The 25,224-nt window shown below is 36.6% G+C and overlaps 1 protein-coding gene across 3 annotated transcripts in view; it reads left to right on the top strand.

The window, feature by feature from the left end:
- The window catches only part of LOC124170940 (rap1 GTPase-activating protein 1-like), a 556,415-nt gene extending 540,681 nt beyond the window's left edge, over positions 1-15,734 (top strand). For all 3 annotated transcript variants that reach the window (XM_046550010.1, XM_046550011.1, XM_046550013.1), the window contains exons 6-13: positions 44-282; positions 1,239-1,390; positions 2,439-2,565; positions 3,078-3,243; positions 4,292-4,609; positions 6,226-6,395; positions 6,716-7,175; positions 11,154-15,734. In XM_046550010.1, coding sequence (XP_046405966.1) covers positions 44-282; positions 1,239-1,390; positions 2,439-2,565; positions 3,078-3,243; positions 4,292-4,609; positions 6,226-6,395; positions 6,716-7,175; positions 11,154-11,336 — 1,815 coding nt within the window. In that variant the 3' untranslated portion in view covers positions 11,337-15,734. The remainder of the gene's footprint in view (positions 1-43; positions 283-1,238; positions 1,391-2,438; positions 2,566-3,077; positions 3,244-4,291; positions 4,610-6,225; positions 6,396-6,715; positions 7,176-11,153) is intronic.
- Positions 15,735-25,224: the final 9,490 nt, after the last annotated feature.

Below are 25,224 nucleotides of genomic sequence, written 5' to 3'. Positions count from 1 at the left end.
TCTCTTCAAGTGAGATTAATCCATAAATCTGTTTCCATTGTAGGTTTTAAATGCAGACCTGTCAACAGAAAAATACATACCAGCTGCATCTCCTCGATCATCAGAGCTGATTGCTGCTTATGATGAACGGAGTCTTGTTACAACGTTTAAGTTTGGAGTGCTGTACCAACGCTTTGGACAGACTGCAGAAGAACAGTTATTTGCCAACCGTGTATCTTCTCCTGCATTTGATGAATTTCTTCATCTTTTAGGGAAACAAATCCGGCTCCGTGAGCATACTGGGTAAGTTATTTTTCCGCTGGAAAATCCTTTCCATTTATCTTCCTTGTCTTTAGAATAATATGAAAATTTAATTTTTAAGAAGATATGAAATTGGACCTGGAAATTAATCCAGCTCATAATTTGTAGCAACTTGAAAAATTGTGTAATATTTACATGAAAATTGGACATTAGTGTTTAAAGAGCTGGATTGTGTCCCTGTTAGTAATTATAATGCGTACATCAAGATAATCATATTAATTCGGATGAGGTATTAATTTCTTTTGTCAAATTAAGTAGGAAGTCATAATCGTGTGAATTAAGACTGTCTACATTTTAGTATGATTGTTTTAAGCTATCTTTCAGCATTTGTGAGTACATACCAATATTTTTGGCATTAAAAACTTCATATCAAGTATGAGAATTTATCAAGTGTAATCAGTTTGGCCGTAATATTTTATCCATTGAAAGAATCCATTCTATATTATGGCATCTTTTATTGGTGCAGTGAGAACATGCTATTTGAAAAGATGATTGATTACATCAAGGTACCTCTGTCAATTTGATTGTCATCCCATAAAGTGCGAAATTATTTTGAGAAATGTTAGATGTATGTTCAAAATTATTTTTATATAATATGCCAAAATTTTGAGAAACTACCATTTTCTGTAGTTTTGGTTCTACCGTATTCATGAGAGGAGCTGATTGGTTCTCCAAATGTGTCATCAAAACCTGAAAAAGGGAATAAACTTTAATAGAATTTTTGTGGTCAGAGATATTTTTATCTACTTTATGGGTATCCATAGAATTTCTTAATATTGACTCATGTGCATATATTGATTGAAAGGATTTAAATTGTGCTTTTGTATGATTCTGGGTATTAACTTCAAATATGAACTACTTGAGTAGATTTCCTTTTATGCATTAATTTCCCTTTCTCTATCTAATAGAATTTTCTTTTTTTTTTGTTTAAATTACAGATACAGAGGTGGGCTTGACATCCAGTACGGACAAACAGGAGAAGAGGCGGTTTATGAAGTATTTAAAGATAGAGAATTGATGTTTCATGTGTCAACGTTACTTCCATACACAGAAAATGACCCTCAGCAACTCCAAAGGAAAAGGCATATTGGTAAATATTTAATGCAATAATTCAAGTGCAATGGATGGAGCATTGGCGTCTTAGAGATGTCAGCTCTTTATTAGTAACCTTTTTATTATCAGTCATTCCTTTTTAACGTGCGATAGTAATCATTTTATGCATGGAGCTCTCATTTAAAACAGAAACTTGTTTTCCCACCATTATCTCTGAGCACAGCAAATTATTAGTGACTAATTCTATTTGCCCAAAGTTTGAAATTTTCTAATAAACTGGAACAGAATCCACCCTAGTTCTTTTTCATTTGCTGAAACTTTGCTCTTCTTGGCAGAATAACTAACTTTTTCATCATTAGTAATTATATTCAATTTTGATGCTCAGAGTTATTTGTTTGACATCCTTTTCATCATTTGTTGTGTTACAAACTTTTAATATCCTAAGTTTAAATTTTGCTTAAATGGTATCGCTTTTACATCACCTAAGAGATGTAGATGTAAAAGTTGTGATGTAAAAGTGGTATCTTTTTAATATAAAAAGGACATATGGTGCAGCTTGGGTATGCATAAAAAGAGTTTGCCCCAGATTTTGATGGGGCTTGCGAGGGGCAGTGCACCCTGGAAAATGGGAGTTAAAGGAGCATCCTTTAGCTCTATCTCACAGAGGAGCAGGAGGTTGGGAACTGCTATTGTTTCCATGGTAGGGTAGGACTGCATGTCATCACATTTGGAGGGGAGAGAGGGTCAAAAATTCATTCATTCAGCAGTCAAAGTCTATAAACTTCTGTCACTAACAGTTCTATCTAATTTATTTCCAACTATCTACTGCAATTCAATCAGGGCTACACACAAAATATTAAAATAATGAATTCATCTCTATTGGTGATGAATGTTGAAACTACTTTTCATGTATCATAATTTTTCTAATTGGTTTTTTATTCTTTTGGTTTCTGTTGTGGATTTAAAACGTTTAATGACTGCATTGTATCCCATGGGAAAGTAACTATTCTATTGTCCAAATTTTATTCAAATAATTGATATAGCTCTGTTTTTTAGTGGTCTCATCTGTTCTTTTACCATTACAGGGAATGACATTGTGGCAATTGTGTTCCAAGAATCTAATACTCCTTTCACACCAGATATGATTGCCTCACATTTCCTACATGCTTTCATCGTTGTGCAGGTTATAGATCCATGTACTCCAAACACTAGGTTTGTTTGCTATATATATTGTTGCTTTTTTCATTTATAATGTCATTTTTTCTAGAAAATGCCGTTTGAAGTTTGTCAACCACTTCAACCAACCATTCTTATTGCCTTCTTATGTAGAGTTTTTAGTTTCTTCATAAGTAATTATATGGGTCAAATGTTGCTGTTCCATGTCATGTATTTTCATGAGTTAGAGTATCTATTACATAAGTTTATCATAACTTAAGTCATTGAGTATGTGTTGAAACTGATGCTGTACATAATATGTAATGAAAGTTGGTTTAAAAAATAATGCAGTGTGCTCTCTGGAATTATTAACTTTTTTAATTCTCGGAGTTTGATCTCTCTCTTGAGGTGTCAATTTGTGGTAAGGTTTCCCTACCCTATGGAAATTAAAGAGTCACACCTAAAAATGGCTAATGTAAAAATGACTTGCCTCTCGTATATGAGGGTAGAAAAATTATGATGCTAGTCTTGTTTTATTGGTTTCTAAATTGAGTTCAAATTTCTTGTAGATACAAAGTAAGTGTAACTGCCCGCGATGATGTCCCAAGATTTGGACCAGCTCTTCCTACACCAGCAATATTCAGAAAGGGGCCAGAATTCAAAGAATTCCTACTCACCAAACTTTTAAATGCAGAAAATGCCTGTTATAAGGCAGAAAAATTTGCCACGTTAGAGGTAAGTCCTTGCAGTTTTTGCCCTGCTACATTTTTATTCAGTTGTTTTCATACGACATCGGTAACTTTAGTATTCCTTCATCGTGAGAGTGTGATTAGCAGATGGAAGTGAACTCTTCCTGCACCCTGATCCCCCCAGTTTCTTATCCTATCCATGTTTTCAAGACAATTTTGCAGAAATGTAATATTAGTTTTAAATAATTAGTGACTTTGGTATAAGTTTTGTTAATGTAAGTCTGAAGGTCTCAGTGGCAACAGGCCTTCATATGCTAGTCCTGAGGTCCCATGTTCGAGTCTCTCTTCACTTCTCAGTTCACTCTTTTGGTAGGTCTTTCATTTTTAGGGCTTGGTTGCATGTGAATGTCCTACTAGTGACACATGAGAGAGAACGTCATAGTCCTAATTTTGCTGTGGACTAAACTTCTATACATTGCAACACAATACAAGGTTTTAGAAAAGGTACTTAGTCAATCAAAGCCATTTGTATTTTCTATTTGATTAATACTACAAAATAATGAAATTTCATTCCTCAGAGGTGTGCATGAGTTCACTTGTGGAAGGATTGATTCATTGCATAATTCAGTGAGATTTATGTGATATGAATGTTGGGAATGTTCGATGTGAATGAGTCTTACAAAAATGTAAATACATATGTACTCAAGAATGTAATTTGGTATGCATCTTAGACATGAATAGTTAGTAGAATTTGCTGGGTTAAGTTAGTAAAATTTGCTGTGTATGTCTTTGGAATATAATAGGAAAATTTACTGAGGATTGAATAAATATGGTCATCTATTTTCTTTTTCTCCCTATTTTCTACCTGCTGTATTCACTCCAATCCAAAGAAACCCCAAATTTGTATGATCTTGAAATAGCAAATTACTGATTTGAATGTCTCAGTTCATTCCATAACATCTCTGTAACATGCAGTTGTATTTCATATTTGAATCGTTGACAAGTTTTGATGTTTACAGTTGAATCTTTTTATAAGCATTAGGATGAATTAAGTATAAGTAATGACTATTAATTCCCTCTTCTATTTTTTTCAGCTGCGCACAAGAGCTTCCCTCTTAGGGTCATTGGTGGAAGAACTTCGCCTCAAGTCACAGGAATTCCTTGGAGGCGATTGCAGTGTTACATTACATTCTAATAGTGGTGCTAAATGTGATAATAGTGTGGGTGGCAGTAGTAGCGGAAATGGAGGAGCTGGAAGTCGCTTCATTGACACTGTTCGTAAAGTGTTGACTCAAAGATCACGTAATCATAGTATTGAATCAAGCGTCTTAGCTTCAGGAGGGAGTGGCAGTTCTCAGAGATCTGGAAGCATGACTGGGAGGAGTAGCCAGTCCACATCAACTCCACCCTCAGTAAGTTACCCTAAATGAGTATTTTATTGTAGCCCATATCTTTTATATGAGAGAGAAATGGAGAGCTGCGTCAAACCAATCTTAGGATTGTTGACTAGTGATGATGATATAATATAATAGAGGAAGTCTGTTTGTCTGTCCGCTATGCATTTCCATATGGCTTCCAAAGTTATTACATAGGTGCATCCCATGCTCCTGAACCCAGTAGTGGTGCTACATATGTTTGCATCTGACACATTATTCACACCATTATCTCATTACCATTAATTATGTCACGTCATACAACTTCAACAGTTGGACATCCTGCCAGATAGGCACACATCTTGACACGCTCAAAGGGAAAACCTAACTCAAAGGATCTACTCTTAACTATTAGTCCTCTTTGTGCAAACTATTTTCTGGGGTCTGCATTCAGATAACGTTTTTGGTCTACCCTTGTACGGACATCCAAAACATACATAACGTTCAAGATATTAATGTATCCATAATTGCTTTGTTACTTTGCCAAAATATCCTGCTATGCGACCATGAATTCAGAGTTCCAATTTTCCCACTTCTCTGAGTGCTATCTTTCCTGAGCAAAGCCGGGTGGCCTGCTAGTTAATGATAAAGGCAAACAAATATCAGCACTATCCAAAAATTGTTTTATGTAATGAAATGAATTGTGATGGGTATTTATTTGTGTGGGATTAAGTTGGTTGGTGGTTAGAATGGTTTTTTGGTGGTGGTGGTTCCTATTCTAAGGCCCCACTTTCAAAATAACACATTCTGGGATATTTCTTGTGATGGAAACCCTCAAAATATGGTTTATTAGCACATCCTCTCGTGCATTACTTGGTCTGTCAGGTGGGTTGTTGAGCCTCAGCCTCATCTGTTCTTTTCGTTTAGAGGAGGGGCTAAGTGGTATTTTTCTGACCTGGTACATGAGCACTGGTGAAATTTTCAATAATTGCCTGGAGAAAAATTCCTGTGGATCAGGGAATGAAAGAAAAACCTTTGGCTTTCCAAGCCGCTGTGCAGACCCTAAATAGGTTCCTTGATTGCCACGGCTACTGACGTAGGTTCAAGGTGCTATTGGCCCCCAGGGTCCATCAAGAATGGCAACGGAAGTTGCTAGAGGGAATGGGTTTGAAGGAAACCACTGCCAGGGATAAACCCCTTAATTGCACTGAAGCCACACATGGCAATATATGTCATATATTTCAAATCTGCTGCATGCCATTGTGGTCTTTATCGAAAATTTTCACTCCACTTAATATTGCAAAATATTTATCTCACATTAAAATGATATTGGCCTCTTTTGCAAAAAATATTTAGTTTAATTTTGTATATGTAGTTGAAAAGTATTCCCAGAATTCTAAAAGATGGGGAAGGATTCGGGAAAGACAATATCCCTGTAAGTAAGTGACTCAGAAATGTTGCATCTTTGCATAGTATATTGAACGTTATGACACAATTTCTGTCATTGATGATTTGTAGTGAGTGGTGCACATGTCTTAAGCCTGTTCTACATCCAAATGATCATACTTCACTCATTTCAATGCTTTGAATTACTGAGTTACACTATAAGCATCCTGGAAAATTTTGTAAAATGAACACTGTTTTTTCTGTTCCAGACAAGTTCGAGGAATGGCACGGTTGTCAATCGAAGAAAAAGTGGAGATGAAAAGGATGGTCGATGGGGCAGTAATCCTTCATCACCTGTATCTAGTCCAGACATACCTGCTCATCACCATCATGGTAGCCATTTTGGCGGGAGCCATTCTTTTCAGGCACAGCAACAAAGGTGTGTTTAATTCCTGAAATATCAAAGCCAAGAATTTTGTTTCCTGATAAGGATGACGAGTCAAAGCTGATTGTGATCAATGAATTTGGATTTTTAGTTCTTATCGTTCATTTGTCTTCTCTGTGATCAAGTAATTATGACTAACTTCATATGATTCTTGTATCAAATTAACTTCATGGCTCACTTTGTTGCACTTTTCTAAACCTACGTAATGGAGAAATAGAAATGATTTCCCAGCTGTAAAATTTTATGTAAATATGGTATTCAGTGCAAGTACTGGATTAAAAAGATGATAATTGATTTTTTCCTTCGTTTTTCAGAGTTGCCTTGTCAGAGAGTGATGACTCGTCATTAAACAGTATTGAGATGGAGGGGAACGTTGTTAGCGTTTGCCGTCACAGGCCTGGCATTTCTGTGGTGGAAGTTGTCGGGGCTGGGGGGACCAGTGGAGGGGGTGACAGTGATACAGGGTTGGAGAGTCTGTCGTCTGCAGATATCCCTCAAAAGAATTCGTCGTCATCCTGCAAGTACTGTTCTGAGGAGCGTGAGGCTGATGGTGGTGTGGAGGGTTCGAGGGGGGAGGATGCGTACCCAGGGGCATGCGATGGCCACCACAACCATCGCAGGCACATGGGACTCGATGATGGGGATAATGGTGGTGACGGCTCTGATGACCTCAGGTACAATGGAGATCGTCAGCAGCAGTTAATCATCAATGGCTTGCGGGAACATGTCAGTCGGCTAAAATGTGATAAGTTAGATTTACTGCGAAAGAATGTGGTGAGTAATTATTGTTTCTTGCCATCACTATCTCATGTAAAACAAGTAGTGGTGGTTCAAGGTATTTTTGTCATCAACCTTTTGGGTGACCTTAGGGGGCAATAATTTAACACCTCAGGAACTTTGATAATATATTGGAAGCATGGTATAAAGAGTGGTTTGAATACTGCTATAGGAAAGGAAAATAACTTGCCATAACAGGCACTCGTTATGTCCAAAGGTGAAGGATGAAGCCTTTTAATTCCCTATATTCATCCTTACTGCTTCTCTTTCATAACTATGCTATTTCACAGGTATAGAAGATCTATTTTGGCATTTACCTGCATATTTAGCTATAATACTTTAAGTGAAATTTTGCAACAGGAATTTTTCAATTCATAACCAAAAACCATGCATCCATGGCTGCATGATGCTAAGTATTGCCAGAAACCATGTTCCAGACTCCAGTGGCACAGCGAAGGGGGGGGGGGGTTTGGGGGATAAACACCCCCTCAGAGCTCAGAGAAATTTTTAAGTTAAATGTATTTTAGTTAATTGTATTAATATTACTTTTAAAATAGTGTGGGGATTAATAAAATATCCCTCAGAAGGCCCTACAACCCACCATTTTAAATCATTTATCTTAATTTTTTCTGGGGGAGGGCCCTCGCACCTCCCGCTTATCCTGGCAAGTATGCCACACCCCCATGCTCCCCAGTATTAGTTGCGCCTGAAACAAAGTTGCGTGATAAGCAGCAGTGGTGTAGCCAGGAATTTATTTTAGGGGGGGGGTCCCAAACCAGGGGGGGAAATTTTTGAAAAACAAGGTTCGAAGTACATGATGGGTTTTGAACTACAGGCGGTCCTCAACTTTCGTACAATTCGCACTTTCGTACGTTCAAAATTGACACCTTTTACTTGACTTCCGTACGCTAAATTCGGACTTTCGGACGTTGGTCTGTAATCTTTTTAAATTCCCGCGATGTTTACTGCGCATCCCAACATTCAATTGTTTCAAATGGCAGAATATGCGAAAATACGAACGTATACAATGAAGAGAATTGTTGGTAATTACTAGGTGATTTATTTGGGAGAGAGACTGCCTGCTATAGGCTCCTTCATCAAAAGTAGAAGAAAGCCTTCATTGGAGAGACTTTTCAAAAAAGTTGACTAGACATCATCTAATAGCTTTCAATAAAACTAGTAAGATCGGTAAGATCTTCTTTCTAATGTGTTTCTTTGTTTGAGTGCTGTTTAATTCATGTATACCTTCGGCGACGATATTGTAAGAAATATTACCCGAATTCCGTTTTTCTTTTGTCTTTTTTGAATAACATGCGAAATATATACGCGATCAGGAATGTCACCTGCCGAATGTCGAATTTTGGTGTGAAAATTAAAAAGTATCCAGAGTGCGGGTTCAACAATTAAATTTTGTTATGCTTCTTGATATGTCTTTTTATTTATAGTGGACGTAATAATTGGAATGTCAACTTAAACGCCAAGAGGAAGTTTCACTCGCTATAGCCAACGGAGTTGTTGTTTTTTTAAACTTTTATATACATTTTCTGCGTATTTTCGAAAGAAATTAGATGATTCGAGGAGTTTTATTGACACATTATTAAAATTAAGTCAATTGAAATCAAATCCGCAAAAAAAATGTTTTAGTGCGTATATTCCGCTCTTTTGGAACATAACCCCTAATTAGTATGGAAGTCAATGGTTCGACTTTTGTGCATTCGACTTTCGTACAAGTTTTCGGGAACGCATTGTGTGCGAAAGTCGGGGACCGCCTGTAATTTTAACACTTTTCATAATTGAAAAAACTTCATTTATTAAATAAATATTTTGTAAATTCATGATTTTTTCAATATTTTGTTTTCTTTTATGAAGGAAAATAATTGTGTTTTTATATTTTGGAGGGTTCCCTGAAAACCCCCCTGGCTACGCCATTGATAAGTAGTTGTAGAGGTCCATGAACTTAAGGCTCAATTATGCCTTCTTTACATCTGTGACACTTGGAGACCATAATCATAGAGCTCTCATCAAGGTGATTAACACATTATCAGATCATGCAAAGATATTTGAAATGAACCATAATGGATAGTCATTCAGTTGAGTTGTGCCTAGCAATTTAATCTGTGGAGTAACTGGTAGCTGGTGATATAAAATGAATGAGCAAGGTCAAAAAGTCGCTTCCATGGTATACATAGTACTTCCTGATACTTCAAGGTAATCAACAGGTTTCATTAATAATCCCGTTTATAACATAATTTTTATGTTAGAGTTATTATTTCTGTCCTCACAGGTAAAATAAGTGACCCTGTTTATTTTCTAGTTAACTAAATATGTAGGTATTAACTACTCTGAAGAGATTTACCTCGTAATATTGAGTGTACATACATAATGGGACAGATTTCTTGCCCTTATACCTATACCCATATTTTTTCCTTGCTATTCATAGGCCTTTTGATTATACAATGCCAGGCACCCGTTATGATGTCATTCTCACTGTATGTTATACTATCCAATGAAATGATCTTTGGATTTTTCTCTTCATAGAAAAATCTTTGGTAAAGCAAGTAATGGTTTTCGATGACTGCTAATTTTCAGGTTCTCCAGCCGCGTCTGTCGTTTATGGTTGACAACAGTTTGGGGAGCCATCCTGCTTCCGTCTTCAGGTCGAAGGCGTCGACCTGAAGACGGAAGCAGGATGGCTCCCCAAACTGTTGTCAACCATAAACGACAGACGCGGCTGGAGAACCCGAAAATTAGCAGTCATCGTGAACAACGCCACGGAAACCTACGCACGAATTTAATAATTCAAGTAATGGTTTTGCTAGCGGTGGGGCTTGTTGTCCCAATGGCAACGTGGGTATTCCCTATCCCACCCTTCCATCCCTATCCTCTCCTGGAGGCGTCGATGGGCTCCTATTGCGGCGGCGCCTCTCTCCTTTCCTCCTTCCACTCCATTACCCTCCCCGGGTGTCTGGGCGTATCAATTGAATTATTGGGTCCTGGACCCGGTGTGTTGCATCCTTCAAAAGGCCCTCATTCATTGCATGTTATGCTCACCATAAAAGGCTTCCACTGTATCAGGTTGGAAATAATTAGCCTATGCCCCTTGCAATTTTCGTGCGATCCTCGATATGGATTAGCACTGCGCATTCTTAAGTCCGTTTTACACGGTACACAGAATTGCATAATCTGACGTACATGCAAAGGCGCAAGCAAAATTGCATCGTGTAAACTGGTGAATTGTTAGAACACATGCGAGAATGTGTGAATGCGAGACGGAAAAATAGCCCCTGTTCTAATTTCGTTCCTGCATTCGCGAAATTCCATGCCATTTTAGAAAGTAATGCAGCTCTAACCTGCGCAATTCTGTGCCCCGTGTAAAACGGCCTTTACAGAGAGTAAGTACAATTTGAAAAACAGAATCACTGTGTGGCATTCATGTCAATTTTTGGAGTCATGCATTCTGATGCACTGGTTTCATCTCGTGGATGTGCATTAATCTCTTAAAATATTTTTGCTAAAATGTATCTAGTAATATTCCAGTCTTTTTTATCATAAAAATCTCCAATTTTTTCAGGAGCACTAAAAAGATAAGAATTTCTTCATGTATTTAACCTTATATTTATAAAAAATTACATTCTTAATCCTTTATTTTTTATTATTTATTGCCTTAACTTTTTTATCTCTATACATACTTCAAACTTTAAATTTCAACTTTCTCATCCATGCACTTTTGCTGTTATAGTTTCATTAATAGCCAGAATTGAAGTGAATAATTGGGCATTTGTTTTCTGGAAAATATTTGGAAGAAGACCCAAGCATATATCAATTTTTCTACTAGAATAAAAATGTATAATTTGTTTTTCCTTGGATTAGAAGTGGAATTATCCACTCCCCACCACCTGGTATGAATTCGTGAAAGTGATGAGGCATTTTGAAAATCACTTGCATATTCTAGCAAAAATTTCTTTTTACTTCCAGACATTTCAGAATGATTTGAAACAGCTTCGTGGGAAGGAGCTTGAACTTTCTTCGGATCTGGCATCGGCGACAAAAGAAATTTACCGCCTGCAGTGTATATTGAAGGAATACAGAGAGGCTGGTGTCGGGATACTCTCAGTTCCCAGTGATGTTGGTTTCAATGGGGAAGGCTCTCCAGTGTGACGTAAAAAATTATAGTTTCCCAGAACTGCATACTTAGAGCTATTTACCTTGTATTCCACATGTCGCAATGAGTTTTTGCCTGGAGTGCTCTGTTTCTTGAAATTCCAATGAAAGAGAATTACAAATAGCATATTTTTGAAATGCATTCCTTAGACTTCTGCTCTCCATTTTTTTTAATGGTGGCATAGGAGTGTTTGGCATTTGCCTACAATCCAAATAGGATTGCCAAAGAGTTACAAGTGCTTTCTGAAGTAAAGGTATGTGAAATGAAATGGTTGGAAGATGTTAAACTATGATTTCAAAATTGTGTAGACTACATTTTTGGAACTCATTTTGTTTATTGTTTGCATATTTCAGTCTCTCAGGGTTGATTCCTAAGCTAGGGTCAAGTGATATTAATTAAAATAACTCCTTTTCTGTGCGCATAATTCTGTCTTTAATGTGCAGGTTATGCTAGGAAATTCTGTCGTTGAAGCATCTGACATTTCAATAGTGGTAATGATCTCACACATCTTGGTAAATTTAAATGAATCTTTCCCTAATCATCAAATTATATGTATTTAATTTTGAAGTAATATCAGTGTAAATGAATGACTGCTCTTAAAATGCTTAGATAACCATCTATTGGGGCATAACACTTACTACATGCTCTACTCTGTGTTTGATGACTCGTAATATGTGTAAAAAAAATCAATGGTCTTCTAGGGTTTTATGTCTCATCTCTGTAGCATCAGTTAATGATTGTGTCTGACTAACTTTACGTTGGATATTTTTAGGTCAGTACTTTAGTAGGGTACAACATGTTTTCTGGACTTTTCAAAATTAGGAATGAACTCTCAAGATGCTTTTTATCTTGCCTAAAATAGTTTGGCAGCAATTAATGTAATTGTATTTCAGTGGAATGTGGCTATATGTATAAGTACAGCTTTTTGGAAAGCTGATTTTTATTTGGGCCTCAGTTGCATGATAATGTTTTGCTGTGTAGAATTGAAAAGTATTTTGAGCATATTAGTGAGTTTTGATACTAGAGCCATTGTATTTTACTATATAGGCACAAAACGAATCATACACAAGTTCAGTGTTACTAGACTCTCATCTTGCTAGGAAGAATAGGACTGTCACAGGCAATATTTAACAAAAAGATTACTAGACAAAAAATGTGACATTTTGCAGTCATTACATTAAATTTGTATTAGCACCCAATTTTTCATCCATAATTACTGAAGCAGGCAATTTTAATTCAATTGTTTTTCTCTGTCAGCATTCCAGCATTAATTTTAAATCCAAACTGTTGATAAAAACCACTTGGAAACCAGTGTATGGGTTTTTGTCGAATAGGGTCAAGTAGATATCATGCACACCAGAAGATAATGACATTTCCAGTCACATTCTCTGCTACAAATATGTTTGGAAGTTGTTGGTTTCTTTGATGTTCTCATTGAATATTCCCCTTAGCACAAATCAGTGTTTCTTACAAATTCTGTGCTGTAGCTAGGGTATATTTTAATGTTTAACCTTACCCTTTTTTTCTTTTGTGGTTTTAGAGGTATCTTCATTTTCTCACTTCCACTTATGCTAATTTCCTCATCCTTTTACATTCTGAGGTCTTATTTTCATTTCAGCCCTTACTCTTTCATTCAAGATTTTCATATGATATTCCACTCCATTTATTTCCTCTTTCTCATCTTTACTAATCTGGAATGAAATCATACACCATATATCTAGCTGGCATTGAATGGGTGATTTCTTAGTCACTGGACAACTTATGTCCACAAACTACTGGTGTGTAATGTGGTATAATATACATTTGATAGCCTTTTTGGGTTTCTGGTCTGCAATTGGATGAAAAACTTCTATTTATTGTTGAATTCAGAAAATATTAGTCAGTACACTTGCATTATGTTGCCTGTTTAGGGTGTTCCAGATGGGAAAAAGATACCAGAAACTGAAATAGATGGTAATCATTGACTACAGGGTCATAAGCTGTAATTTGGGAAATAAGTAATGAATTGTTTTCATGCTATAAGGCAATCTGTTTTTACCTCTACTTAAAAAATTATCAGGTTTTCATGCATGAAGAATTATCTTTTGAAGGGAAAACAATAAGTTTTTTTTTTGTTATAATACAGGATCCCATAAATGTGGTGCTATTGAATGCCTTGAACATTTAATTTTTCTCATACCAGTTTTCAGTAAAATCAGTTTCTTTCTGGTATATCAGTCTTATAATCTATAGTTATGGGAACAATTATGTTACCACTCTGCAGGAAAGGTTATGGGAGTTGTAGTCGAGGTTACATACGCAGAGGGATTGAAGGAGTCATTGCGTCACCATTACACTGTCCACTTGTTTACAAATTAGACTAGTCACCCAGGCACCCACAACCTCATTGTTTCTTGAATTGAAAGAACTTCTTAATTGAATATTACAGTGATACTATAAAGAACCATGTTGCAGAAAATAATTTATCCTGAAAAGTTTTCCCGAGCATATGAATTTTATGAGCATAATAACAATTTATTTTGAGGCACCTGGATTGTAATACAATTGTGTGTCATTGATAGATTCTCAACACAATCAAAATACATAGTTATTGGTTACCTGTTACTGTCTATTTTTGTGTTATGTTACGGATAGTGGAAAATGCCACTGAAGGATAAACTTTTTTTTTTTCAAATTATTTGGAGGAAACATTTCATATAAGAAACTCGGAGACCGTTTCCTTTCGTACCACAAACCACACCTCTTAATTTATTTCTGCTAGTCAAAGTTTATTGTTAAAAACCCTTTATTTTAATTTTCTCAATCCATTGATTACAGGCTAACACTTTGTTTCACAACATTAAAATCAACCTTGGAATGTAGTGTGCTGCAAGTTTTAACTTAGTTTTTATTACTCATTCCTGCTAACGCAAAGTATCTTTTACTTGTTGCCTGGGATGTGTTTAAGTAACACTAAATCATGCTTCCTATTTTTCCATTGTGGTATTAAATTTCCTTGCTACTTACCAGAAGAATGTGAGGGTGTATGAAGCATCCAAAATGCTCCTCTACGCTCTTACTTAAGTGTTTATAAACAACCATACCTGCCCAATAATTGTAGTAAAAGTATTTGTAATTGATTTATGTATTTTTTAAATTCATTATCACATACCGCGTATGATATCATATGTTTAACATGGAGTTTTAATAATTTTTCAAAGATGCTTGATGATTTCTCATTTTGGCATTAATAACATTCATTATTTATTGTTTGTTAATAACAGAAGTGTTGTAACTGTTTACGTACAGCATTGTCAAAGTATAGATTGAAAGTGATCATCTAAATATGTGATCAGCTACGGTTAGGTGATCCTTCAAGTCATAGTAAACATTCATTACCAAATTCCTTAAATGGAGCATGATTTTGGAATTTTAAGCAAATGTATCTGTATATGTATTTTAGAGGCACTACATAAATACGCTTAAATTCATTTGCACACAAACACTTCTGGAGCCAAAATATTCTACATCACACCATATATACCAATATTTTGAAGATGTTTTAAAGAATGAATTTTATTAGCGGGCTGGAAGATTTATGGACAAAGAGCAGTTGAACCATGCAGATTGTTTCTATGAAAATGGTAATGTTGGATTATCAAATTTGAAAAAATGTGCTAGATAAACCAAAAATTGATACCTAATTTAGTTCTTGTCATGTGTAGTGATATGAGAAACTTCTGTCTTTTGTCAATTGCCTTGGTGTTGAAGGCTTTTGCTTTAATTTATAAATGTAATAATATGTTTGCTGTGTCAGACAGTATGCAAATTGTGTTATTGTTGAAAACGCAAACTATTTAGTTACCATGTTCTTTTTTCTTTGTGTTTATTTTCTCTTGGATATATTAAAAATATGATTTGATTTTCAGTGAATGAAATCAGTTTACTCTACCAAATTTGTGAATACACAAATGCTCATTTCTAAATTGACTGATAACAAAAAATTTAGAAATAAAATGTTGTTTTGTAAATAATAGCAGAAAGAGGTCTAATATATCTGTTGTAGTTTGTCCATTAAAGTGACTGATTATTTAATTTTATTTTTGGCTTATCAGATTTTTATTGCTCTTTATAAGCCCATTTTGATGTTTCTTGTGTAAAATTATTTCTTTCATCAGTTTGAACTAATTACACTTGTGTGTAATTTTATGTGTAATTAATTCAGTAGCACATCATCCTTGATTAAAATTTAGTGTTTATTGTATTTATTTATATCTGATGTGTATTTGGAAAAACTTCTCTGCCATAGATAAGGAAGTACAAAAGGAAAAGCATGTGTATTTTTTGCTATTATTGTGGCTGAGAATGTCAATATTTCTCTAATATTATTAAAATACACTCACATTTGAAAAAAATATTCATCTATGATTTTCTTCCATTCCTACCAAAATGAGAGTCCCTCATATATTTGCTCTGTAAAGGATTCTGCTGAATGTTTCCTGGAATATTATACTGGTGCAGTGAAAATTTAAAAGAAGGTCTTTCTCCTCCTGCAGTTATTTGCTGTCTAGCTCAGCTTTTAAACTGATGGGGTATTCAGTGGCACAGCTTGTGGCTTCTTTGAAGCTTTCCCTTCGTGTTATCATATTTGACTGCCCAAAAGATTTACTTCAAATGTCATTGGTTCATGCCTCCATATGAGCCAGTATGGAACTCAACATTAAGTTCCCATTCAGAGTACTACAAAATTATCCAGTTCATTTAGGATCTATAAATAAAATTACCTACTACCAAAGTCATGGCCAGCAAGTGCATTGTTTTTAACTTCTATCAAGTCTGGCATGGGGAGAAATGAAACTACATATATTGGTTAATAGATGGTAAGGACAAATGGTAAGCATCTTTTTGTTTCATCCAGGAATGACAATAGAAACTAAACAAAATTCAAATCCTGTAAAATTTCGATAGTTTCGTTCCCAAGAGCGAAGTGTAGAAACAAAACAAATTGGATGTAAACCCGGGGAGCTAAATTCTGGGTCGAAACGAAATCGGAGTCTAAACTACTTCAGGTCAAAACTAAACTAAAACTCTGAGACGAAATGAAACGTAGAGAATGTTTCGCACTGGAGGGACCATGTGCTTCACCTTCGAACGGTTTAGCTTCCACCCACACACCGAGTACAATGTACAGTTGAATGAAGTAGGGGTTCGGCCTACCGCCATTAGATGCATGGTGCACTCATATTTTTAGTACTAACACGAGAACAGTGAACACAAATTGGCCATCTCTACACATATGTCAAACGTAATGGGTTGAAACTATTCCCTCCTATCCCCCTCCACTCAACTTCTGGGATCAAAACGTAACTATGAGCAGCGGAGTTTTGATTAATTTAGTTTCGTTTCTTGGGGTAAAGTTTCATCCCAGGTTGAAGCTAAACTCCTCGGTGATTTAATTTCGTGTGGGAACGACACTAAACCTAGGCCTCGTGTTTTCGTTTCGATCCGGGTGGAAACGAAATTTTTTCGTTTCGTTTCAATGACCAACCCTGATTTCATCTCAGAAGGTCTATAGCCGATCATTTTACTCCCTAGAGATGTGTAGTGAGTCTGAATTTGAAACTGAGAAAAGGCTGGAAAGTTATATGTGGTGCAGAATATCATGCATTAAAGGAGGGGTTAATGTGTGGGCTGGGTGCGGTATTTGGAGGTGGAAACTCACAGCTGAGGTTATTCGTGCCATGGGAGAGACCTAGTGCAGGAGACCAAAATTGGAATGGAAAAATCGGACATGATATGGTAAATCTGATTGGCTGTCTACAACAATGGCATCCATAGTATGGTATGGTATTTGGAAATAGCAACCAACAGCTGAGGTCATTGGTGAGATGAGGCAAGAGAAGGGAGGGAAGGGTGGAGAGAAACCCAGCATTGGTATAAGTCCGGCCTTGAAAGTTACCAAGTGGACCATTGCTTAACATCCCAACCATCTCAGAGAGTGCTACGTGCTCTCCACAAAGCATTCAAGCATGTATTGGGCTGTCTGAGATTTCTCTGCCACTGCCAGGATTTGAACCTAGATCCAATCTGTGGGATGCCAACACTTTAGAGGGTGGGGAAGAAACTTAAAAACTACAAATAAAGGTTCAAATGTTCACATTTTACAAGTTTTCCTATGCCTAATTGAAGGTCATGGATTTGAATGCCATCTGGGAAGATAATCTCTATGCAGTGCATGGGTATTTGTGTTCCATATTGTAAGTTCATTTAATCCATTTTGCATAATAATCCATATGCACGTAATGTGTTGTTTTTGGCATGATTGGTAATAAACACATGAAATATGTAGTCAGTAACATAGCCACTGGACCCATAGGCCAGCATTCAGCCTCCCCACTACCTGAGATATTGAAGTGGTCTTGAATTGAGATATCACTCTATGTGGGGTATGGAACACTATTAAAAATGAAGTTGCGGTCTAGCTTTCATGGAAAGAAGAAAACAAGTATAAAATTGTTTGGTAAATGCTGGAAATTAAATCCATTGCCTTTGAAGGGCATTCTAGTCATTCTTTTTATTGCTGTAATCCATTGGTAACTTTGTAATCAAGTGATGTCAAGGTGATTTTAAAAAGACATCTCATACAAAAATCTCAATCCTCTCTTTTAGGGCATTGTAAATTATGCAAGTTTATAAATCTCTTTCCCTCTCTACCTACCATCTTATTCACAAAAAATAAAGTTATTTTGATCAATTGAATTGGTTTTTAAGCTCATATTTATGCTTTAAATTTATTCTTAGGTTGATCGCTTCACCAAAATGTTCCAATTTTTACCATTTGTATAGTGTGTGCATAACTTGTGGAAATCTCACCTACAACTTTTCAACTGCACTGAATAATTTCTAATTTCCAGCTTCGTTTTCCTTTCAAATCATTATTTAAATAGATATCCATGACAAAATTTTAGCTTCTGGGAGAATTGCTGAGTAAGTTGTGCATTTTCGTGTTACTAGGTTCATATTATTCATTGCTGCTAAATTTGGTGCAAAAATAATTCTCTAGGTTATTTCTTGGTATACTTTTAGAAGCTTGGTAGGTTTTTAAAAATAATTCTTAAAATAGATTTTTTAACGCCTGCTAACCCCAAAATTTGCAAACCATTGATAGTGACAACGCTGCAAATTTATGTCCTAGTAGTTTACACGTATTGTGGGTTGCGGACACACAGGCGCATAAGTCGAATTTTCGTCCTGTGGTGTGTTTCTACATCGAATCGATGTCATAAGGTTTGGAAATAAAGAAATTATACGTGTTTTCAATGCACATGATTGTGAAAAATTAGGATTATTTTTTACAGAGGATATTAAGCAGTAGACATTAGCATAACATATAATGATGTAATTTGATGCTGTGGATGCTCCAGGGATTTTCTATTGCATTCATTCAGTCATGACGTAATCAAAGAGACATCAATTATTACTTACATCATGATGATGCCATTGATATTTCATTGCTTTTAAACAACTGATATTTATAATATTTACCCAACAAAACCGGCTTCAGCAAAGAAGACTGAAAATGAGGCCTAAAATCCCTAAAAGAAACTGAAGAATATTCAAGATTGAGAATCCAGAACTCTAAATCGAATTAAAAATGATTTCAACCTCTCAAAACTTGTCATTAAGTATTTTTTACTTATCATTCATGAATATTTCCGTTAAAAAGTTGTTTTTACGTAGATTTTTATTGCAAAAAACAATTATGTCAATGTTATCCCACACGGAAAATAGATAGCTATAGATATATATACATTGTCTATTTTCATCTATGAATAGATGTATATCTAATAGATCCCTATTAGACATATATTAGATATATATTTATCTGTTAGACATTTATTAGATGTGCAGGTGACGAGGGGCGATTTTGCAAGCATCTCCAAAAGCGTGTTTTAAAACGCAATTCATGAGCAATGGAAGCGATTTAACATTTGATTAGGGGACAAGTTTTTTGGTTCCTTACTCGGAAGATGGCAGACGAAAAATTTTGCGACACGTCCAACTATGCCTGGCGACTATGCAAACTGCATGACATCAGCAACCACCCGTTCCCCCTAGCTGCCGTTCCCATTAGTAGATTTACAGAGATTAGTACTGATAACCATAATAATTATAGTTACATTAGATTGTTCCTCCCCTAGAGTAAGAAAATTTATCTTACTTTAGGGGAGGAACCCCCAGACATTAGATTACCAATTACTTCCTTTTTTGCAATTTGGAATGTAAGACTGACTGACCAACTCAGTGGTTTCGAGCATTTTGCGTGCACTTGAATTCACTTCCAGGTCTGATCAGATTTCTCTTCAAGCAGTAAAAATGGATCATCAGCAACATGTCCGATAAGTAAGTATTCAATTATAAAAATACTTATTAGCATAGGCGTAGTTGCTATAAGCCTAAATTTCTTTGAGGAACTTGAATAAACCTAATTCTTCATAAGTCAATGTAACACACGCAACACTATGGCTAATGGCCATCCTAAAGAATATCATGTGTAACAGTGTGGGGGCCAGTAGGGGAGACAGAAAAAACACAATGGGGGGTAATATATTTATTGAGAACTTTTATCGGAATGAAAAATAAGTACCATGCAAAGTTTGAGAATATTTCATTTGAGCTGATTATACACAGATACAAGATAATGCTACCTTATGATCTAAAAAGTTAAAATTGTGGTTCTACTATGTTAGGCAATTCAAGTGGTCCAGCAAGGGGGTGGCACGCACCCCCAGCGCCCGCCATTAGTACCCGACACTGCATGAGGATACAAAACTCAAATCTCGAAGATTCTGTAACTTAACTAGTCGTAATGCACCCCCCCCCCCCCCCCCCCCCCGATCTCATCATATTCTCGCATAGGTACCTCGCTGAACAATAACCAACTATATATTTAGAAGAAGGGTGGGTAGTTGCCCGCAAATAGCAACAGCTCATATTAAGTAGGGCAACTTACAAGTATACCTTCATACACATTATTCACACCGTGGTGGTACAAGCCGCAAATCTCGAAGATTTTGGCTCGGGGGCGGGAATAATTTACCATTGTCTATCAATAGTGCCCCTTCTTATGTTTAAAAATTTTGTCTTCTGTTAGTTTGTATTTATTGTGCTATTGTTTGTTATCTTTTAGGTATTATTTATTAAGGAACAGCCAATGTAAAGGCCTTAGAGCCATTTTTGGTGATGAAAAAATAATAAAAATGAATAAATAAATTTTTGACTTAAAAAAAGGCATTTTGGAGTCAGCTACTAGTGTCTTATGGTATATCAGATGGTATCTTCGTAAATGCTATTATTAGAATTTATTTACTTTTGTCCTCGCGCTCTGGACTTCCGTGGTAGACTATTCACTGAACGCCTGCCTTATCGTTCCTACCCAAAAATGCTCGCTAGTCGTAATTCACCCCCCTCTCTCTTCCTCCTCTCGCTAGAAATCTCACGGAACGATTGCAGACAAAGCATTTAGAAGGAGGGTGAGTAGTCTTCCGCCAACGGCAATAGCTCAAGTCAAGTAGGGCAACTTACAGGTATACCTTCTTACACGTTATTCCTGCCGTGCCGTAACAACCCGAAAATCTCGAAGATTCTGGCTCCCGGGCGTAATTTTTGACGTAAAAAAAGGAATTTTGGAGCCAGATATTAGTGTCGTATGGCATGCCAGAAGGTATCTTCATAAATGGTATCATTAGAATTTGTTTACTTTTTCCTAGAGCTTTGGACCTTCCGTGGTTGTTGACTATTCACTGAACGGCTGCCTTATCGTTCCTTCCCAAAAATATGCTCACTAGTCGTAATTCACTCCCCTCTCTCTTCCCCCTTTCGCTAGAAATCTCACGGAAAAATTGCAAACAAAGCATTTAGACTGAGGGTGAGTCCGCCAACGGCAAAGCTCAAGTCAAGTAGGGCAACTTACAGGTATACCTTCTTACACGTTATTCTAGCCGTGACGTATCAACCCGAATATCACGAAGATTTTGGCTCCCGGGCGTAATTTTTGATTAAAAAAAAGGCATTTTGGAGCCAGATATTAGTGTCGTATGGTATGCAGTGGCGGATACAGATGGGGGGCGCGGGGGGCGCGCGCCCCTCCCTTGCGGGTCCGGCCGTATTGGCAAACATGGCAGAACCACGATTGTGACTTTTTTATATCATAAGATGGCATTGTCTTATATATGTGTATAATTACATTAATTAAAATTTTATTTTGCTCTGCCTGTGACTTGATTATTTTTTATTGCGATATCGCGATAAAAAGTAAAGGCAACTCAATATATCTTTTGCGCCCCCCCCTTGAGTGTTTTCTGTATCCGCCCCTGATGGTATGTCAGAAGGTATCTTCGTAAATGGTATCATTAGAATTTGTTTACTTTTTTCCTCGCGCCTTGGACCTTTCGTGGTTGTTGACTATTCACCTTGCTCCACTTGAACTGCTGCCTTATCGTTCTTACCCACAAAGGCTCACTAGTCGTAATGCACCCCCCTCTCTCTTCCTCTTCTCGCTGAGTACCTCCCCAGTGAGAAATGGTTGGTGGAATCCACGTGGAACCCACGTGGAATCCACGTTGAGTGGTGGATATTTGGTGGTGGTGGATATTGAGTGGTTGGACCCACGTGGAATCCACGTTGATTTCAAGTGGATTTGTGGTGATTATCATAAAATGTTAAACAGAATTTCTAATTGGTGGAACTTAACTCTCTGGTGACATTGCGTCATTTATCATCCTGAAACCACGCTAGTTATGTGAAAATGTATCGCATATTCTATTTTTATATAATTCGTGGAAAGGCAGCCATGAGAGCACATGAAAAATCGTAGACACATATATAGAAGGTTTAGATATAGAGTGGTTGAGGTTTTAATGGTTTTAAGACAGCACCAACTGCTGTTTTAATTTTTCCACCAAATTTCCACGTGGGTTCCACGTTGATTCCACGACCAAAAACACGTGGTATACACGTTAATTCTCCACGTGGCTTCCACCACCCATTTCTCACTGGGTCGCCGAAAAATTGCAAACAAAGTCTTTAGAAGGAGGGTGAGTAGTCTTCCCCCAACGGCAATAGCTCAAGTCAAGTAGGGCAGCTTACAAGTACCTTCTTACACTTTATTCTTGCCGTGGCGTAACAACCCGAAAATCTCTGAGATTTTGGCTCCCAGGCGTAATTTTTGACTTAAAAGAGGGCATTTTGGAGCCAGATATTAGTGTCGTATGGTATGTCAGAAGGTATCTTCGTAATTGGTATCATTAGAATTTGTTTACCTTTTTCCTCGCGCTTTGGACCTTTCGTGGTTGTTGACTATTCACCTAACGGCTGCCTTATCGTTCCTACCCAAAAATGCTCGCTAGTCGTAATTCACCCCTCTCTCTTCCTCCTCTCGCTAGAAATCTCATGGAACAATTGAAAACAAAGCATTTAGAAGGAGGGTGAGTCCGCCAACGGCAATAGCTCTAGTAAAGTAGGGCAACTTACAGGTATACCTTCTTACATGTTATCCTCGCCGAGTTGTAAAACTCGAAAATCTCGAAGAATTTGGCTCCCGGGTGTAATTTTTCCCTTAAAAAAGGCATTTTGGAGTCAGCTTATTAGTGTCGTATGGTATGTCAGAAGGTATCTTCGTAAATGGTATCATTAGAATTTGTTTACTTTTCCCTCGCGTTTTGGAGCTTTTTTAGTTTGTTGACTATTCACTGATCACCATATCGTCCTTCCCTACATCGGCTGGCTAGTCGGAATGCACACCCTTCGCTGAGCAGCGCAGGATGCATACCTCCCTAATAAATGTTATTCAACTAAAAAGTACTGGCGAACATTTAGTTCTTTGAGTTCAATGTGCATTTATTTTGATTTTTAATGTCATCAATCGATTTCTTATATATAATATAAAATATTTCTAAAAAAAAATATTTTTTAAAATTTAAATCACGTAAGCAGATATCCCAAATAAAAGTGTCACGATGTCAAAATAAAAACAGGAAACATGGATGGATTAATCGCTTTCACACTTTTATATCAATGTTGGAGAGACAATCCCACGTCCTGAAACTCACGATTTAAGCTAGTCCAGAGGGTTACCTATCCTCCAGGGACACCTTTGCCAGCTTTCATTCACGAATATGATCATATTCGTGAATGAAAGCTGGCAAAGGTGTCCCTGGAGGATAGGTAACCCTCTGGTCCCAAGGACTTCTGCTGGATACATCATCGACTCCCTTGAATTCAAAGTAGGCGACTAATGGTTATTACTTAACCCGTGTGTACTAGTCTTTCTGTGGGGCTCTCAAAGTGACGATGGTCACCTATATATATACATAGTTAGAGAGCTCCAATGGCACGTAACAGCAATGAACGTTTGCAGGTCATTGGGCAGCAAGTAGCTCGCAAACAGCTTAAAAGCATTCAGATTTGGAGATTCCTTGAAATCGTATTCCACCTCTAAACCTCTTGCAATTTAACTACTGGTATTGACACTTTAAAGTACATTCCTGCTATTCTGGGGTAGCTGGTTCGAGTTACCTGAGCTGCTCAGCCACTTGCTTTGGATTGATTGTAATATGAAAGACCACAGAACAGCGGTTGCATGTTTCAATTTATGCTTGCTATTTGCTCTTGCTGGCCTGGAATGCTGCTTACTGATGTTGATTCTTTGTTGGTGCAATGTTGTACATGACAGCCAACTTTTCAGACTTGAAAATGATACCCGGCCAATGTTGAGTAAGTAAATTATATAGCTGGGTTGTGGTGCACTATGATGACTCATACCTGTTCAATCTTATTTAACTTGAAGAGAATATTCCCCTTTATTTACTCCCCAACCTCCACGGGCTGCCATCCATCCATACAACCAAGGGTCATATCATCCCAGCTTATGCTGACCTCCAAGTCCATTCAATCACCGTGGAGGATTGGACTAATTATTTTTACCTGGCCTTATTTCCATAATGTCAAATTTGTGAATATTTTGGTATACTTTCTGATGGAAATATTGATTGCCAAGACTTTAGGCAAAAGTAGATGACATGCTCTCACCTCACACACACATATGTTCACATGATGACATCTCCAGATAATTAAATAACCAATGTAAATTCTAATTCAGCATTTAGTCATGACTGTATGAATTCATCGCAGAAAGATCCAGATGATGCTTAGAATTAATGGCCAAAATTAATTTAAGAACTTTGACTGCGATAAAACTATAGAAAGCACTAAACTTTAAATGACTTTTAAGAAAACATAAGAATGTATCCAAAACTTAAGAAAAAATACCAGAAAAATCAGGGTATGCATCTTTACCTTAATAAAAAATTTGCTATGATATCCTAAAATATTTATACAGGACCCTCACTTTACAACATTTATCTGTTCATATGACCAATCATAGGTTGAATTCCACTACGTATTGAATCGGCAATATTTCCAGACTACGAATCAATTGAAAGAGCAAATGTAAATATTGCTATATTAAAAATACATTTCATAGGCAAATATGGAGGAGAATAATATAATAGATGAGATTGTGCGAATAGACACATAACAGGCAAAATTTTAAATTCTAAAAATCACGTGCAAAATCAGCCCCGATAGCATGTCCAATTCATCATAAGACAAATCTATTTTAAAGTGATTGTCTTCTGTAATGTTTAAAATATTTTCTTATAGCACAAACCTACCTAGGCAATGATTTTGAAAAAAAATTCTCTTCAAACAAAGGTGGCAAGCAGTTAAATACCAATAATTGGCATACGAGCAGTCAATACACAACATCATTAAAAAAATAACGCACAACTGAAAATTGTGTTCATAATCTGAGGAGAGGTAGGATAACGAAATGAATACAAAATG

This window comes from Ischnura elegans, chromosome X (genome assembly GCF_921293095.1).
Source record: "Ischnura elegans chromosome X, ioIscEleg1.1, whole genome shotgun sequence".
NCBI lineage: Eukaryota > Metazoa > Arthropoda > Insecta > Odonata > Coenagrionidae > Ischnura > Ischnura elegans.
This window is presented reverse-complemented; position numbering and strand designations above follow the sequence as displayed.